The following is a 16,946-nucleotide window of genomic DNA, read 5'->3' as shown; positions in this document are numbered from 1 at the left end:
CTTTTAACTGCTTTGAGGAGTCTAGTTGTACACACTCGAGAAAAGTCCTGACATGACAAATTCTGCACAGAACATTCACTTTTAATCAGCTCTATGCTGCACCTGCACCAGGTGAGTCTGCAGCACATGATTCCTCTCTCTTACTGCAATTTTTTCAATCTTGTGGAGTTGTCAATGTCAGAAAAACTGCAGCAGTGCTGTTACCTTTAGGTAGCATGACTCTCTGGTGCATAACTGTAGCAGCATGCTGTAATTGGTCATCTCCCCTCCACGGCCTGCACAAAGGGCATAATGCCAGTCTTCATTGTCTGGCTTTAGCTGCATCTTTGATGCCTCCCAGTCTTTTACTGTAGCTGTAAACTTTGTCTTTTTTTGTGAGTTTCCATATTTTTAATCCATATTTCTGCACAAACAGCAGCACCATCTAAAAATGATACCTATCTCATCAGGATTTGTGACTTTTAATGCTGTGGGTATCACTGATGGGTGTGAGAGGGCTGTGATTGATGACAGGTGACACTTGATGGACGTGATCAGTGCATGACTGTTTACTTGCTGTGCCAGATGATCTGATCCAGGCCCAGTAAAGTGTCGTCTAGACAAGTAATATTAAAAGATTAAAATACAGGATAAGTGGTGTCAGGTTTGGGAAAAAAAAAAAGACTTCCCAGCTAATACGGGACAGTTGAAAACTCTGGAAATTACATACCTCTGTCAGTGTACTTAATTGCAGTATGCTGTCATGTGCAGTAATAAGCTCAACAGGGTAGGGTTGTCTCAAATCACACACTGTCGTTTTGCACCTTTCGGAAGTGACGACAGCTTAATTGCCTCCTATTTCTTTACTTCTTAAATGGTGTATTGTAGACAGAAGTTTGATGATTATAATCAAAATTTGACCAGTTGTTTCACCTACAATTAGACTCATTTAACTTGTATTTTAACATTATTCCCTCATAGAACAAAAACATTATATTGTGCCATAAATGCATTATACTTGATTGAAATGGGCCACTGTTGCTAGTAGCACATTAGGAAGCTAAAGTTAGATAGCATGCTAGCACGCTAACAGTACAAAATCTGCTACATCACTTAAAGGCGTTCACTGATGGTGCCAATTTCCACCATTCCACACTAAATTCTGAGTCAATAGTACACTGACTGTATTCAATAAGCATATGCCCATTAAATATTATTTTGTAAGTTAAATCTTCTATTGCTTCAGGGTTTGAGAATAAAATCTAAATGTCAACACAGTCCACTCAAAAATTCATATGCATATGAGTCTAGAGGAAGACGACAGGTTAAATAAAGATTTGGGAGACAGTATCATATCCTTCCATAGTGTGGCTGCCTGTCAGGCAGTAACAAAAGCAGCGTCTGACATTTTCCCCTAACCTCCTCTGTCTTTGTAGTGGAAAAGCCTTGTGATAGGTGGTCTGAGAAGACTGGCAATGTCTCCTGCTTCAGCTGCACAGCAGTCGGCACCATGTGGGAGCTGTGATAAGAAAATGGAGATCACTGAGGCGCACTTGACATGAATTCACTCACACTATTTCTCACATTCACACATGTGCCCATGATGAAAAACACCCCTATTCAGCTCACTATATACACACACCCACCAACATCTGTGTGTTTTACCAAAGGATCCAAAGTAAGCTGATCAGACATCTTGGTTTTTACTTTGTTGGCCATGAGCAAATATGCACAGAAGAGCAAACTAAATGGGTGAAAAACTGTCAGTTGCCTTTGGTAAACATTTTTGAAAGACAAGCTTTTCAGAGTCAAATGGTACGGGTTTGTGAGCACACATCAGAGTACTGAGTCTGTTACATGTAAACTTAAAAAAAACAAAAACAAAAAAACTTTAAAGAAAATTGTTACAAGACAGGGAAGAGACCAAGAATGGACCGAACCAATCAGCCTCTTTTAAGGAGAACAAGTTGGTAGATATGGGCAGGGTTTAGTTGTACTGGAATCCAATTGTAATGGCTGCTGTCGCTGTAGACTTCAATCAATGTAGCAGTCATGGTCAGATCACATGTCCATTTTTTAAACTGGACTGTATGTTTGACCCAGCAGTCAGTTCAATTCGGTTGTTCAGGACCATGACCTGTTTACATGGCAGTCTGCTTACAGGTCATATTAAGAATGTAACATTGAAACAAAAAAAAATCAGATCTTAGCAAATCATCAGAATTGAGCATTGAAGCCTACTGTGTAAACATAGACTTTGTTTTGAACAAATACTGTCATTCTGCCATTAGACATTATAATCATGAAAAGTAAGAACATAGAGCTTCATTGATTGAACTGGTGTGACAGTATGTCAAGTAACTGTCCTGGTAACTTCTGATTTGCCCTGAAGAAAGGAGCTACACAAACAGTACTTAATCCATAAGCAGTCCAGGTCAGCATGAGATTTAGGTTTGTGGGCTATTATTTTATGATACTTACTGATTCATGCATCACAAATACACCAAGGTATAAAAGTAAATACACATTTAAAAAATGTAACGTCTGTACAGTAATGAGACCAATAGATTTATCATGACATACCTCATAGTCTTATTTTTGACTTATTCAATATCTTAGTGGTATCATCAATGGTAAACACTAGCCTACAGAATAGTAGGCTATAAAGAAGATAAAGAACTTGTGTGTTAATTTACCACAATAAATAAAATGAGGTAAGCCTCACAGTTTAAGGTGTTCATCCAAAGGCAGAGTGGGATTTCCATCCATCCATGATCAGACCTGCCCACTGGAATGCTTATGGATTAACCACCATTTGTGCAGCTCCTTTTCTTATAAAACAAGAGAACGGGTGCTCCCAAGCTGTGATTTAATGATGATATCATTGCCTGTTTATTGCATGAGTAGCATTGGTGCTAACGTCCTGGCTAACAGTTTTCCAAGTTTGGACCTGTTAAGTGTGAAAATCTAGCCTATTATTGTGTTTAAATGTTGGATGCTACTTTTGAAACCCTTTTCAACACATTTTCTGCCCATTTTTGCTGCTTCTTTTTGGCATTTATATCCCATTTTCTCATATTTTGCTGTATTTTGCCAATTTTTAGACACTTTTTTTGCCACCAAAACCTCATTGTTGCTGCTTTTTGTCCAGCTTCTTCTTTTTGCTAGTTCTAACCCATTTTGCTGTTTTTGAAAGCTTTTGCTTTTGCTGCTTTTAACTCAATTTTCCAGCTTCCAATCAGCACCCATATCCCATTTTGCCATGTTTTTCCACTTTTTGCTGCATCTTGCCCATTTTAGCCATTTTTTTGTCACTTTAAAACCCCTTTTGCTGCTTTCATCTCTTTTTGAGCTTTTCATTTCACCTATTTTAGCTGCACTTTCCCATTTTTGCCCTTTTTTTGTGCATTCTGCCTCTACAAACTTCTTATTTCTGCTTTGGTCCAAGTTGCCACCTCTTGTTGCCACTTGAACCCATTTTTGCTGTTTTAACCCTTTTTTCCACTTTTAACTCATTGTTTCCACTCCTATCTGGCACCTATATTCCATTTTGCCATAATTTGCTCCTTTTTGCCATATTTTGCCCATTTCTGCCACTTTTTTATGACTTAAAAACCCTTAGCTGCTTTCTAATTATTTCACCATCCTGACATTTGTGGACAATAGGACTTAGAAGTCTGACATTACTTTTTGTAGTACATATTGTACTAAGGCATAACTAAATAAAATAAATGTTTTTTGTTGTTGCTGTTAATTTTTTTTTTTTTTTTGTTGCTTTGATGCTAAGAGTGGGTATTTTCAGGTTAAGAATAAAATGTGGTTATCACAGATTAACATTACATTAGCCATGATTTTGCTGACCTCCATGGGCCCCCAGTTTGGTTGGACCCAGACAGCTCTCCTGTTAATCTCCCCCGGGTCACCTTGTCCATGATTTACTCAGGCTCAAGTGGCAAATTAGTGTCAGAGTGGAATTCAATTTAGAAATTAGGACAACAAATTATCTTTTGGGATAAAAATAAGAGTGTATTTTCAATTTTATTTTTTCGTTAAAACTGTTCTAGGAAATATTCTCATATGATTCAAACATGGCTGTATTTTTAAATGACTGCCAACACCTGGTACTTTGAAGGCTATCATTAAAGCATTTTTACAGCAGTTATTGTTTTGATTAATCTTTTACTCTCCCTTTCTGCTAATTCAGACATGGGCCTTCACTGTATAGACTTTGATTTTTAAAAGAAAAGTCAAAAGAAGTTGCCGATGTTCTATTTTAAAAATGCCTTGACAATGTCTTATCACCACATAACTGATATGACTGGTTAAGAAGGGGAATTTAATGAAGCCAGCTACCAACTAGTCTTTTCCCGGTATGACTTTATTTTTTCACCCAACAGCAGAAACACCAGTCGACAGTTTTTTGTTTGTTTGTTTGTTTGTTTTGCTATTTGCCGTTGAAGATAAAAACCTCCGTGTATACTCTATAATAGCTGATTAAACATGAATTGAATATTTTAAATACCTCAAAGGTGTCTACATTTTTTTTTCAAGATAGGCGTTAGTTTTATTTTGAAAATCCCCAGCGGATATGGATACATTGCACTCCCCTAGCATTTAGGGTTAAGGGCTACACTTCGCCAGGTGGATGTCATGGACAGGCATATCACGGCTGGAGAGGAACAGGTAGGTCTGCTGCTGTCTGGATAATTGTGCTTTATCATAAGCCGTTGTTATTCCATGTAGCTGGCAAACCGCTATCTGCGTGTGATGAATATAACGGTACGGTGACACCAGCCTGACCGACAGAGCTACTGACGTGGATTGGTTGATAACACGCGGAACCTTAATCATATTCAGTCTGTTAGACGTTGTTTTTGGCGTACCTATTTCCTCTCGTTTTCAATGAACTGTCTTCACTGATCTTTATGGTGTGGTACTTAAACTGATTATGTCCCATTAATGGCGACCAATTTTTTTTCAATCAGCGTATGCATGCATCGATATCTATAGAACACTCTTCTATATATCTATGTATGATTCCCGAAATAAACTTCCGGAAAAAAAGTTCGAGTCGAATATGCCATTTTGTCCTAGTATTTCCACTTTACTCAACATTCTTACTGCGCAAGGTAAAGCTACATAGTGCATAGAGTAAAAATAACTCATGTGGTTTGATGATAATAGCTACTCGGTTGCGTCTGTGGATGTGGCTATTAGACTGAATGTTGACCGCTTAGAGTTATACCCTGTCTGTAGTTATTATATGCATATCTGACCGGCATATTTCACATTGAACTGAAAAAGAAGCATTCACAAGGACCCTGAAGTGTTCAGCATCTGTTGTAACCATAGACTGTCAACCACAAGCACATTCGGCTGAAAATCTCCAGTTTACACGGTCACCAAGTAAACCGATACACCGAAACCTGTGGTGAATTAAACCTGAATTTACAAGATGTTGAACAGCATTTGCTACTGTGAAAACAGAAACAAACAAGTAAGCAAATGAAAAAATTTGATAAAGACAAATTTTAGATAGTTTTTAAACGTGTTTATTTGGCAAGTTAGTAGAAATGAGTAATTAAAGAAAGAAGCAGGGAAATTAAAATGTGTTTATATGCTAACGATAAATTAAGATTGCTGTACACACTAAAAGTTATTCTAGAATTATTAATTTGAATTATACTATATGTTTCCTCTTTGTATATTTCAGGAAACAATATTCAATTTTGAAAACATATCTGTTTTCATCCAGCAGTAATGGCAGCTCAGCATGTCAAGCCCAACTTCAGCCAGCCTCAGGTGGCTGAGTTGGTGAAAAGGCTCTTCAGGCTCACTTCATCAGAAATCTGCTCACTGCCGAGCTATGATGATCAGAACTTTTATGTGGCAGCAGTTGAAGGTGGCGAGTTCGTCTTGAAGATCATGAACTCAGAGGACAGCAAGAACTTCAATCTGATTGAGATGCAGACGTATGCCATGTCCTTCCTGCACCAGAATGGACTTCCTGCCCAGACGGCGCTGCCCACCACCTCAGGACAGCTCATGAGCCTTGAGGAAATGGGTATGACATCCTATATGCAGCTTAGGCTTTAGGGATGACATGTTGCACAGTGAGACAGAAATATAGTCTTATTTTCAGTAGCACAGAATGGGGACAGTTGGAGAAGAAGCCAAATAAACATCATCTACAAGCAATTTTCCTGCTTTAGAAGGAGAACTGAACTAGATTAACTAGTTCTCGTTTACACATAACTTAAATGTACAAATACTAGAGGTGTAACAAGAAAATATGCAAAATGAAAGGCAAAACAGAAAACAGCCCAATATCTCCTCACTGAAAAATTGCAAACAAATACAACATAATATACAAATTAAAATACATGCTTTTAGAGCAATGTATCATTTTTTATGTTGAAGGTGTGCTGTAACCATTTTCAATAAAAAGCTGGTGCAGTGGTTGTGTAAAATCCTGACTCATGTTCATCAGTGAAGGATTCCAGACTAGCTCATGTAAACACATGATGGGGCGTTAGAATGGAGACTGAGCAGAGCACTTAAAAACACGTTTGTTGTAGATGCTCTCTACTTCTCTACTTCTAATGGTCAGTGTAGCTTTTAAAATGTATTAGCAGCAGTAATATCTTCAACCCTCTCTGCTTTTACATCTGGAGCCTTTTTAAAACGGGGGCAGTTGTGCACCATGTAGAATATTCTTGTTTATTACCTAAATTGACAGTTCAGTAACTTATCACTCCTGCAGATGCTGTAAACAATCACAACATAATCAGTTTTGGTGACTTGATATTATACCAGGTAACCACACCTGTGCTGTATTTGTTTTTTACCTCTTCAAAATCTGCACAAGAGTGAAATAACCAGTTTAATTGAGAGTTAAGCCTCAGAGAAAGAGGGTTATTTGCATTAAACTCACTCTGTTTGAGGAGGAATGTTCTGCTGTCATTCATGGTGGGGCGATCACATGAAATTTAACCACAAGGTTAACTTCATCAGCAGATTGGTTTTCCCGTAATTACTGCCATGAAAATTCTATTTGTTCTTCCTCCCTGGTCAGCACTAGTTTGGGATTTATTTTATCATCAGAGGGTTAGTGTATTTAAGGTGTTTGAAAATTAAAACACAAACTCTCTTGCCTCTACACCTAAAGTTGCTGATGATGTTAACATCCTGAAAAATCTTAGTGTGGCAGTGTCATGACCTTATCCTAATCTGATTGGTTAATTCTTCTTTCTTTTTTTTTTTTTGGCAAGGAATGCCAACTTTGATTGAGAAATGAAATATACAGGGTTTCCCTGAACAGCTAACACATAAAACACAGAGGGGCACGTCACTTACTGTACAATAACAAACATGGTATCGTTACACTTAGTCGCACCAGCGCAAAAGTACCCCCTAAACTGTTGTAAAACATAGCACATTAAAAAGAAATCATCAGGCTGAAAAGACTGGCTGATAGGAGAAAACACCACTGCTTATTCTGCTGAGAAGATAACTGTGGATATCACAGTCCACTTAAGGAGAATTGCAGCTATATATGCAAGAGTGACAGTACCTTAGCAGCCAGCACTTGCCAGTCAGGTCATTGTTGAATTCTCTTTAACAGCATCCAAGTATGTTTTGCATCACCACTTACACCTAAATCAGAGAATTTAGAATATAGAGTTATGGCACTGTTAAAGATTTATGGTCATTACTTCACAAGAACTTCATGATGGAAAATTGCAAACACTTACATACATGCTGCAGATACATGATCCAAGAGTTTAAACCTCAGTTCGTTATTAGTACTGTAAATAAAATGGTTGAAATTTTTTTTTTTACTACCACAGTATAAAACTAAAGCTTTTTCACAAAAAATGTAATTTCCTTTTTTTTTGCACATACTTCTGGCACAGGTTTGTCACTACAAGAGTTGATAGGTTGTTTGCAATCATGTGATCCTGAATACTTGATGGGGAGGGGGGCAGGAAATGGGGGACAGCTGTTAGGAATGAATGGAGTGGAGGAAAGTTAGTACTTTACAGCTTTAAATCAACCTGTACATTGTAATCATCTGAAGCTTTCTACGTACATTGCTTACGATCTCTACACTTTACAGAAAAACATTTTTTTTTCCAAGTTTTAACAGATTTACCTGGCATGGAGGCGATCAATATCACAAATACTTCGTCCAGCAGACCTAGAGTCTAGAGTCGTCTAGCCAGATGAAGGGACACAAGAGTCACGAGGAGCCTTGTACTGACATAAGAGGCTAGCCGAGCCCCATACAACATATACAAAAAAAAAATCCTCATTTTGTCAGAAATGTGATTTAAATGGAAACAGGTATGTATTATCAACTGTAAAAACCTTGTGGGGCGAGCAACTGAGTAATGATGTGTTGTTCATGAACAAGCCTGTTGTATGAAATGACTCATGAATGTGAGCCACTTTAGCTAGCTCCTGTTTAAGTGCCAGTTTTCCGCCATCCTTTGTTGTTATTTAATCCACATTTAAAAGGCCAAATTGTTAAAAAAAAAATGAAAAGATCTGTTTGGGATCCAAACAACCAGTTCTACCTAGCTGAGCCAAGTGATCTGGATCTCTATGAAGAGATGGATTTCCAGACTGAACAATAGAGACTGGACGGGAAATGAAATATGTGCAAGATCAAAGTTTATTGTACGGAGACATAGCAAAACTCTATATGAGGGATACCTCAGTCACCATAAGGCAAGGCCTTGACTGAATACAATTAATTAAGAAGGATGTTTCCAAGAACAAAATCAACATCAACATATTGATTTTAAATTTAAGTTTTAATGGTTGAACTGAGAATTACAAGAAACCTTTAATGAAAAAAAAATCTGCTCCTTTTTTCTAGGTCAATGAGAAAGTAAAAGTTTACTAAAAAAATCTTTGTTTTTCTGCCTTAGTGTGATAGCTATGTCATTAATTGGAAAAAAAAAGAAACAAACAAAACTTATTAAAACTATCACTTGTGTTTTCCCTCTGTAATTCACTTTGTTCCTGTTAACTGTGCTTGCACTTTCAGATTCGCTTTGGTTTTCGGAACTCTTCCCGTGCTCTTAATTTGCCATGCAACAGAAATGCATGAATGGATCTGTTTTTTTAAGCCTTCTTTTTTTAAAGCTTTTGTATAGTTAGGTTTCAAACCTCAACATTTGGTTTCAAAATGAAGTTAAAGCGCCCATACTTTTGACAACCATAAAATGTAGTTCTACAATGTAAAATTCCACAAACAATTAAACCTAGCTATTTAAAAAGATTGAAGTGATACAATTAGAAGCAATGATTGATTTAAAATTTCCAGAATTTAGGTTTCCTTAAAAAAAATAAAAAAACTTCTGCTGTGTCCTCTTAATTTGCTTAATTTTCCCCTCTGCACAGCAGTACAGTGATATTTGCTGATCTGTCTGTGAGGTATAAATTAATGTGTAACCATTTGAACACGTCTGCTACTCATGATAGAGCACGTGTAGCCGTTTGACATTAAACAGGGATAAATCCAAAACATAATGCAAAGTATACGACCAGTTTAAACATGAAGCAAAGTTGGGCTCTGATCTTTTTTTATGAGCTCATGTGCTCTCTAATATTAATACACACATGCTTGAGAGCTGATAAGTGCGTTTTTTTTATGCAAGGCCACATTATGTAGGTTGTACTTTATGTTTTCCAGGGGCAAGGCAAACGGCAGGAATAATTATGATGTTTTTACCTTTGACAGATTGCGGCTATGGCTGTCAGAAGTACCTGGTGCGCTTGTTGACTTATCTACCTGGAGAAACTATATCTAAGGTTCCTTTAACACCTCAGTTACTGTATGAAACGGGCAACACAGCAGCCAGAATGGACCAAATTCTACTCAAGGTAAAAACTGCAGAAACATTATGAACATTGTGTTTGTTTTGTTGTGTTTATTTACAAGCAAAGTACTATATGCTTATGATTAAGAAAGGTCGTTACTATTAGGCTGCAGTTCTGTGTTGTAAAGCTCTACCCTAAAGGAAAGCTATTTTTATGGCACCTTAGTGGGTTTCATTTTAGGTTTTCCCTCTCAAAACAGTAAACAAATATGCCTTGACAAACTCCTCACTGCTAACAGTACATACACTGTAGGTGGTTAAGAACAGAGAAAACGGTTATTGACATACCTCTTTGCCATCTGCTCTTCTGTATCATTCTTACATTTTTCCAGATGGAGCACCCTCATCTTGGAGTACTGCAGAGAGAGAATTTTGCCTGGAGCCTGTCATATTTTCCTGTGTTGGAAAAATACATTTATGCACTGGATGGAGATCCTCTACAGGAAGTTGTGAACTCGATCATGCATCAGTTTAAGAACTCTGTTGTCCCCAAACGCTCTGATTTCCGGAAGTGTGAGTATGATATTTACTCATTACAGTCTCCTCTACTGTGTCGTATTGATACTTTAAGATTTTCTTTCTTGTTTGGTTTGTGCTTCTTTATTTTTCTGCATGTCAAAGCACATTGTAAACCCTTGTTTTTAAAAGTGCTGTTCACATAGAAATTGCTACTTTAAGATTTTTTTGAGTAAATGCTTGATTATGATTAACTGCTGGGTGTCAGTTGTACACCTTATAAAAAGTACTATTAGAATCTCTGACTATCTTACACTGTTTAAGGGTGGTTATTATTAAATGAGTCAGTGCAGCTATAGTTCTCGTCAAAAATTGTTTGTGTCTTTATCTATGAATATTATTAACAGGGCCTACTTGTTCCAGTCTGCAACTTTGTGTGGAGTTGAAGAGATGTTGTTTCTAAGTTCTAAGCCTAACCACTGTGAAAGAATCAGATAAAATATTTTGTGTTAAAGCTGTGTTTTTGTTCCTCTCTATACCTGGATTGTCCACCGCTACATGCTCCTCTCTCTCATTCCCTTCACTGTACCCCGCTTTCTTTCCCTCCACTGCTCGCTTGTCTTTTCATTTGATAGCAAGATGCATTGAGACAAAATTTTATGGCCATATTTATTATCATGGTTAAAGATGAGCATGGTTTATCAGGAAACTCCTCTATGTGGTGTCCATTAACAGAACACTATGGACCCCCAAATTCCCCTGTGTTAGATGCTATCCATTTCATAGTCAAACCCTAAAACAAGAGAGTTGTCGTCTCCTTTGATTCAGTTTGGGATTTTGAGTGTCACTATGTTATTTATCAGCAGAGACTTCATTTGCACTTGCGTCCACTAAAACAACAAAACTATTTTTTTTAGGTATAAACCACGGTGACTTCAATGACCTCAATATTCTTGTGCAACCTGATGACAGTAACGGCTACAGGATCTCTGGCATCCTTGACTTCGGGGACATGAACAGTGGCTACTACATCCATGAACTGGCCATCACCATCATGTACATGATGACAGAACACCCTAATCCCATTGAGGTGGGTGGACCCATTTTAGCAGGCTGGGAAAGTGTCCTTCCCTTGAATGAGGCGGAAAAGGACTGCCTCTATTTGCTGGTGTTGTGCCGTTTCTGTCAGTCGTTGGTTTTAGCTCGTTACTCTGTGACGTTGCACCCAGAAAATGAAGAGTATCTGATGATCACCTCCAAAAGAGGTGTCAAGATTCTCCAACAACTGTGGGAGCTGGGAAAGGCACAGGTGGAGAAGGTTTGGTTTGAGAGTGCTGCTCAGTTCAGTGACAGAAAGTGATATCTAAGGAAAGCCATTTACAAATAATGCTTGACTGGGTGACTACATTGAGTCACATTTATAGGATGATTTTTGAAATATAGTATTTTGTGCTCTTTTGGAAAATTTAAAAAGGTTTTACTCTGATAGTTGAGGCATTTTAAAGTAAAATACTGGGCTTCATTCACCAGCATCTTCCTAAATTTTACACTTAAATCTGTTCTGAAGAACCTGTTTTCTTAATCTGATGAATGCCATGTCCATGTTAGCTGGAGGCTTGCATGTGTTTTCCTAATTTGAGTAGAGAAACATTTCTTTAATTTCCAGATATGGGCATGAGACTGCAGGGCTGTGTGCAAACACTGAAGCCACACGGAGTTAAAGCGAGAAGTGGAGAGACAGCATGAATGCTTCACATAATGTCTAAAAATGATGATGCTCTTTATGCCAGTTGAAACCAATACACCTCAGTAGTTCTTTACGTAGATGTAGTGTTCAAATTGAAAACAAGACAGGCTGACAAACTAAATGTTATGAGGCATTACTTGTCTTGTGTTTTTAAGACCAGTGAGGATAAAAGGATCGTTTTTGTGTCAGGGATTTTCTAAAAAAAACACAGTGTTTAAAAATTATTTCAATGTCATGTGTTTGTAGAAATTTAAAAACTTTAAACTGTGATAAAATCATGCAGTGAAGCATATGGTATTGCATGTCAAGTTTAACATTACAGTGATTGAAAGAGTAGAAGATAACTAACCTTGCAAAGCACATGGATTTGCCTGTTCCTGTGTTTCCCACTAGTGAATCCATCTTGCAAAGTTCCCATCTGAACAGTTGGGCCCAGTTAGAAAGTGACAGGACCAATCAGCGACGAGGGGCAGTACTTTCGGCTGCAGCTGAGTCGTGACATAAGCAAGCAGCAACAAGAGGCTGGTGCAATGTTGGCGGAAGAGATCAGTGTTAATGCTGCCATAGTGTCAGTTTTATCACAACTTGAGGACATTTCTTTGTTAAAAGAACAAAGAACAGCACTGAGTTGCTTTCTTTTCAAAAATGAAAAAAGTCTACAGTAGCAATGGTTCATGCTATGCAGTTCTCTATGGAGTTTACTTCTCGGTAGCGGCTACGTCACATGTTTTGTTGTTTTGATTGACTCGTAAAGATGTGACAGAACGTTCATTCAATCACCCTCTGAATTTTTTTCAAAGGCTCTGCCCTTTCCCAAACACTGTCTATGGGAGGTTTTCCAGGTGGGGTGTGTGAAAACAAATCCATCTGGCGTGTCAGGTCAGAAGATAATTGAATGACTACATATGTTTGAAACACAGTCCTGTCTATCCCTCTTTGTCGAAGAATAAATCGTCCAAATAACAAACACAAACTAGAGAAGCACTCGGATCTCCATCTCCTAACAGTATAGAATCCTTTAAAAAAATTTCTGGATCGAGACGGTTATCCGGATCACTCCCAAAATTTAATCAGTTCTTTCTTATGCCATTCCTGACATTTCCTGAAAATTTCAGCAAAATCCATCCACAACTTTTTGAGTTATGTTGCTAACAAACTAACAAACGAACAAACCCACCCGATCACATAACCTCCTTGGCGGAGGTAAAAAAAAGCTTGCAAGTTGCTCAGGTTTCATTATGCATAGTTAACCATAATGGGATTATTATGTTTAACAAGTGCAAAAAATCATCAGAGATATGCAAACCATTGCACCTCGCTGCTAATCTGAATGTTTAAAGGTCACTTCTCTGGACTTTGGATTCATTGTATTACATGCTTGATAAAGCCAATGATGGTAAGCTGAAAGTAGATCAACCTAACAGCCTCTCTTCAAGTGTTATGTGTGACTCATTATCTTGTTTGAACAATACATCCATTTTGAAAGATTGAGAAGCAAACAAATCAGTAATGTGGTGTCAGGAACGGTCTTGAGCAACCCCAATTTGGTGGTGCAGCTATAAATGTCTGTCTATTTACACAAAGAAACAACAAGTTTTAACACTTGATAGTAACATAACTTGCTGCTGGATTAGTTCACGCAGGTTATATTGTGCCTTAATAAGTGACAGTATTATGTTGATAAGGCATATTTGCTGTATCCATAATGCTTGTAGTAAAGTTTGTCTTTACTGTTTACTATTCATGAGATGTACACCCAACATAATGTAACTGACCAAGGCTTCATTATTTTCTCTGATATCGTTTTATTCCTTCAAAATAAGATTACTTGACTCCTGCGTTAAGACTGAAGGTCTTGCTGTGTATTTTTTCAATAAACCATACTTCTGTGTAGGTTCATATTGTAGTTTGATGGGACCTTAACTTCCTTTGTGTGTTAAATCACTTCTTTGTGATCAGGTTTCATACTTTTATTCAGTGCCAGCCATCCAAATAAATGAATGAAGGCTTCATTTCAAAGTCTGTTTTTGTTTTTTTCCCAACACGTGTGCTATCGCTCTGCTTGGTCGTGGAGGAAAATTGTATTATAACTTCGTGAGTGGTCTTTTGCATCTGTTCTTTCAACAATTCTGAAGAATCACAAGATACTTGTGCCTTAAAAAAAGGATCAGCGCTCAGAAAAAAAAATCCCTAATCCATTACTATTTACCTCCACAAGTCAACCGTGCAGACTGATGGGTATCAAGAAACCTTTGCCAGGGTTGTCATGTTGGAACCCTCCTTCACCGGTGTTTTATCATTTTAGTCCCAAAACGCCTCCAGAGGGCTGAACAGTGATCTCCAGATAGCTCTTACCACCTACCATGTCAGCAGAGACATCATTATCTTACCTACCTTACCACATGGCCACACAGCCTTAACAGCAATGTCATCTTTAACAATGCTCCATACATGCAAGCTCCAGATAGTGACAACGCTGACACTACCTACCCTAGAATGACTCATAGCTGCAACTAAAGAAAGACAACTATTCCTGGTACAAACATTACTCATGAAAATGAAAAAAGTACAAAGGAGAAAATGAGAAAGATCAGCAGAATGAGAGCTTAGCAGTAGGGTGGGGGAGGCAGAGCTTAAGTTGAGGTGCCCTGACAGGGGCTAGAGCACACTTCGCCTGGCGTGGCATGATGCTTTACCTCTCCTAGAGGAAAGAGCAGATTATGAGAGTAAAAAATTGGCTTAGATTGGAATAAGAATAACATTGGTATTAAAATGCTTGGAATTGGCTGCAAAGCCACCAAAAGAGGTATTGTAACTGCATGACAATTGCATCCAGTTTTTACATGGCTGCCACTTTTCTCCATGACACTGAGTCGTAGCTCATCAAACTCCAGCAGAAAAAGTGTGAGATAGGTCTAAAAAACCCCTTCTTCCCCCACATACACAGACAAAGGTGTATATACCTTAGTACAATCATGGTGATGATGAAATTCCATTAAAATGCTGTCAGGAGATATGAATAGTAAAGACATTTCTGTATCAGCCAGCCCTCTGTTGATCCAGTGAACCAGCAACAGAAAAAGATTCAGTCTTCTTACCTCATATGACAAATAATGAATGGTACAAGGTCAGTGAGGCCTTGCTTTACCTCATGCTGTACAACTGCTCTGTATCAGTGACGTAATTTCAGATTTCAAATTTCAAATACAACAGTTTAGGTAGGATCTTTAAGAATGAGCCAAGTTAATAACAGCTACATTTATCTTTGTATCCGCTTTACTGTTGACTAAGGGGCTTCACTGCACTTGTCCAATGAATAATTAACTGTTACAGCTTTGACCTGCGTTGTAAATCATGTTTTGCAACGACTGCCCCACAATATTTTTGAATTAATTATAAAGCTGCTAATTTCCCAGTCCATTTTGCACATGTATATCCTTCTCTCTCCTTATTTAATCTTTCTTTAGCTTTCCTATGAGTCAAACAAAGGCAGAAGGCTAAAAAAAAATGTGGAAAAACTAGAAGTACTGCCTGCCATTGTGCCTGCCTGAAGTATACATTTGTATAGTTGGCAGGCTGTAACTACAGCCTGCCAACTATACAAATGATACTGGGTCAAGAAGGTTGCTGAGGTAGTTTGATTGGTAGAAATCACAGAAATGTCTTGTTTTTTGACGTTTTGTTGGGCAAATTGAGGCATGCAATGACCTCAGACTGCCAAAAGCAATTAATTTCCCTCTGAAGTCCAAGTGTAGCCTCATGTCAAACTTGGGTGGTGGAGGGGTGGGGATCCTTGATGAATTCTTGAGAAATATTGACCTCATGAAATTTATTAGTTCATCCTTGTAACACGTTCTAGAGGTATCAGGTTCACAAGAATGACCTGTAAAGTGAGGGGTAAAGATAAGGCCCACTGATCTTGACATGTAACCTCTGACCTCCAAAATCTAATCAGTTCATCCTTGAGTCAGAGTGCACCTTTTGTGCAAAGTTTGAAGATAATACCTTAAAGCGTTCTTGAGATATCAGGTTCACAAATGTGGCCTAGATAGACTACTGGACAAACAAGCAGTCAGTCTGAACACGACACCTCTCATCCTGGCTACCGTTAGTGCAGAGGTATCTCGAGAATTAAACTCCAGAAAAAGAAATACAGTCAGTTGTCACCAGTAACCCAAATATCTTAATTTTAGCCACAATGGCACATTTTATCCATAGCTCAAGGCAAAAAGCTATAAGTGTAAGTTCTCTAAAAGTTGTTTATTTTACAAGCCGCTGTCTGGTGCTATAAACACCTGATTACAACACTTAACTTATTTTAGAGTAAGCTCAATATCACCTGACACTACATGTGCTCCAACATGAACTTAGCAGAAAAAGTAAGGAAATGTGTGTTAGGTAGATTATTTCTTTGTTGTAACAATGCTTCTTGGCAATAAATCTATACCGTTGGAAAGCCTGTTTGTTTCCCTTTTAAGTCCTGTCCATACGGAGCCGAAAACGATATATTGCGTTTTGTTTTGAAAAGTTTTCTGTAAAGACGGGATAGTTTCAGGAAATATCCACGTAAGCGTGGAACTGCTGAAAACGACTGAAGACGCTGTACTGCGTCTTCAGTACAGCGTCTTCAGTCTGTGGTAACTGGAAGTAGTCTCTGAAAAACCATGCTCTGGGGGGTTATCATTGTCATCTTGGAGGATAGAGTTCAGTCCCAGACTGTGGAGATATGAGATTGCCACTGGTTTCAGAATCTCATCTCAATATCTGTCTGCTTTGAGATTGACTCCAATGGCGACAAGCTTTGTTTTTCCAGTGAAAGAGATGTCGCCCAACACCATCACATGTACATTCATTAAACTACCCAATTGACCTAT

General features: G+C 38.1%; 3 protein-coding genes across 5 annotated transcripts in view; all 3 read left to right on the top strand.

The window, feature by feature from the left end:
- The window catches only part of dynlt2b (dynein light chain Tctex-type 2B), a 47,235-nt gene extending 44,180 nt beyond the window's left edge, over positions 1-3,055 (top strand). Inside the window, exon 6 of the mRNA XM_041792322.1 lies at positions 1,416-3,055. The gene's annotated coding sequence lies outside the window, so the exon portion shown is untranslated. The remainder of the gene's footprint in view (positions 1-1,415) is intronic.
- Positions 3,056-4,579: 1,524 nt separating this feature from the next.
- LOC121512827 (hydroxylysine kinase-like) lies at positions 4,580-13,187 on the top strand. Of its 3 annotated transcripts, none has more exons than XM_041792310.1 (5): positions 4,580-4,662; positions 5,693-6,043; positions 9,731-9,873; positions 10,202-10,382; positions 11,243-13,187. In XM_041792310.1, the coding sequence occupies exons 2-5, from the start codon at positions 5,740-5,742 to the stop codon at positions 11,683-11,685; spliced, it is 1,071 nt and encodes a 356-aa protein (XP_041648244.1). In that variant the 5' UTR covers positions 4,580-4,662; positions 5,693-5,739; the 3' UTR covers positions 11,686-13,187. The 3 variants fall into 3 exon arrangements, with proteins under 3 accessions (XP_041648244.1, XP_041648245.1, XP_041648246.1); XM_041792311.1 differs by having other exon boundaries at positions 4,610-4,662; positions 5,738-6,043; XM_041792312.1 differs by having other exon boundaries at positions 4,613-4,662; positions 5,735-6,043.
- The window catches only part of LOC121512826 (hydroxylysine kinase-like), a 28,055-nt gene continuing 22,388 nt past the window's right edge, over positions 11,280-16,946 (top strand). Inside the window, exon 1 of the mRNA XM_041792308.1 lies at positions 11,280-11,415. The gene's annotated coding sequence lies outside the window, so the exon portion shown is untranslated. The remainder of the gene's footprint in view (positions 11,416-16,946) is intronic.

This window comes from Cheilinus undulatus, linkage group 7, assembly GCF_018320785.1.
Source record: "Cheilinus undulatus linkage group 7, ASM1832078v1, whole genome shotgun sequence".
Taxonomy (NCBI): domain Eukaryota; kingdom Metazoa; phylum Chordata; class Actinopteri; order Labriformes; family Labridae; genus Cheilinus; species Cheilinus undulatus.
The sequence above is the reverse complement of the archived record's forward strand: the minus strand, read 5'-3'. Positions and strand labels throughout refer to the sequence as shown.

Bases quoted from the DNA above. Each gene is read 5' to 3' on its own strand.
- LOC121512827 (XM_041792310.1), top strand. From the start codon at position 5,740: ATGGCAGCTCAGCATGTCAAGCCCAACTTCAGCCAGCCTCAGGTGGCT. The intron at 9,874-10,201 runs GTAAAAACTGCA...ACATTTTTCCAG, and splicing joins TGGACCAAATTCTACTCAAG to ATGGAGCACCCTCATCTTGG. The intron at 10,383-11,242 runs GTGAGTATGATA...TATTTTTTTTAG, and splicing joins ACGCTCTGATTTCCGGAAGT to GTATAAACCACGGTGACTTC.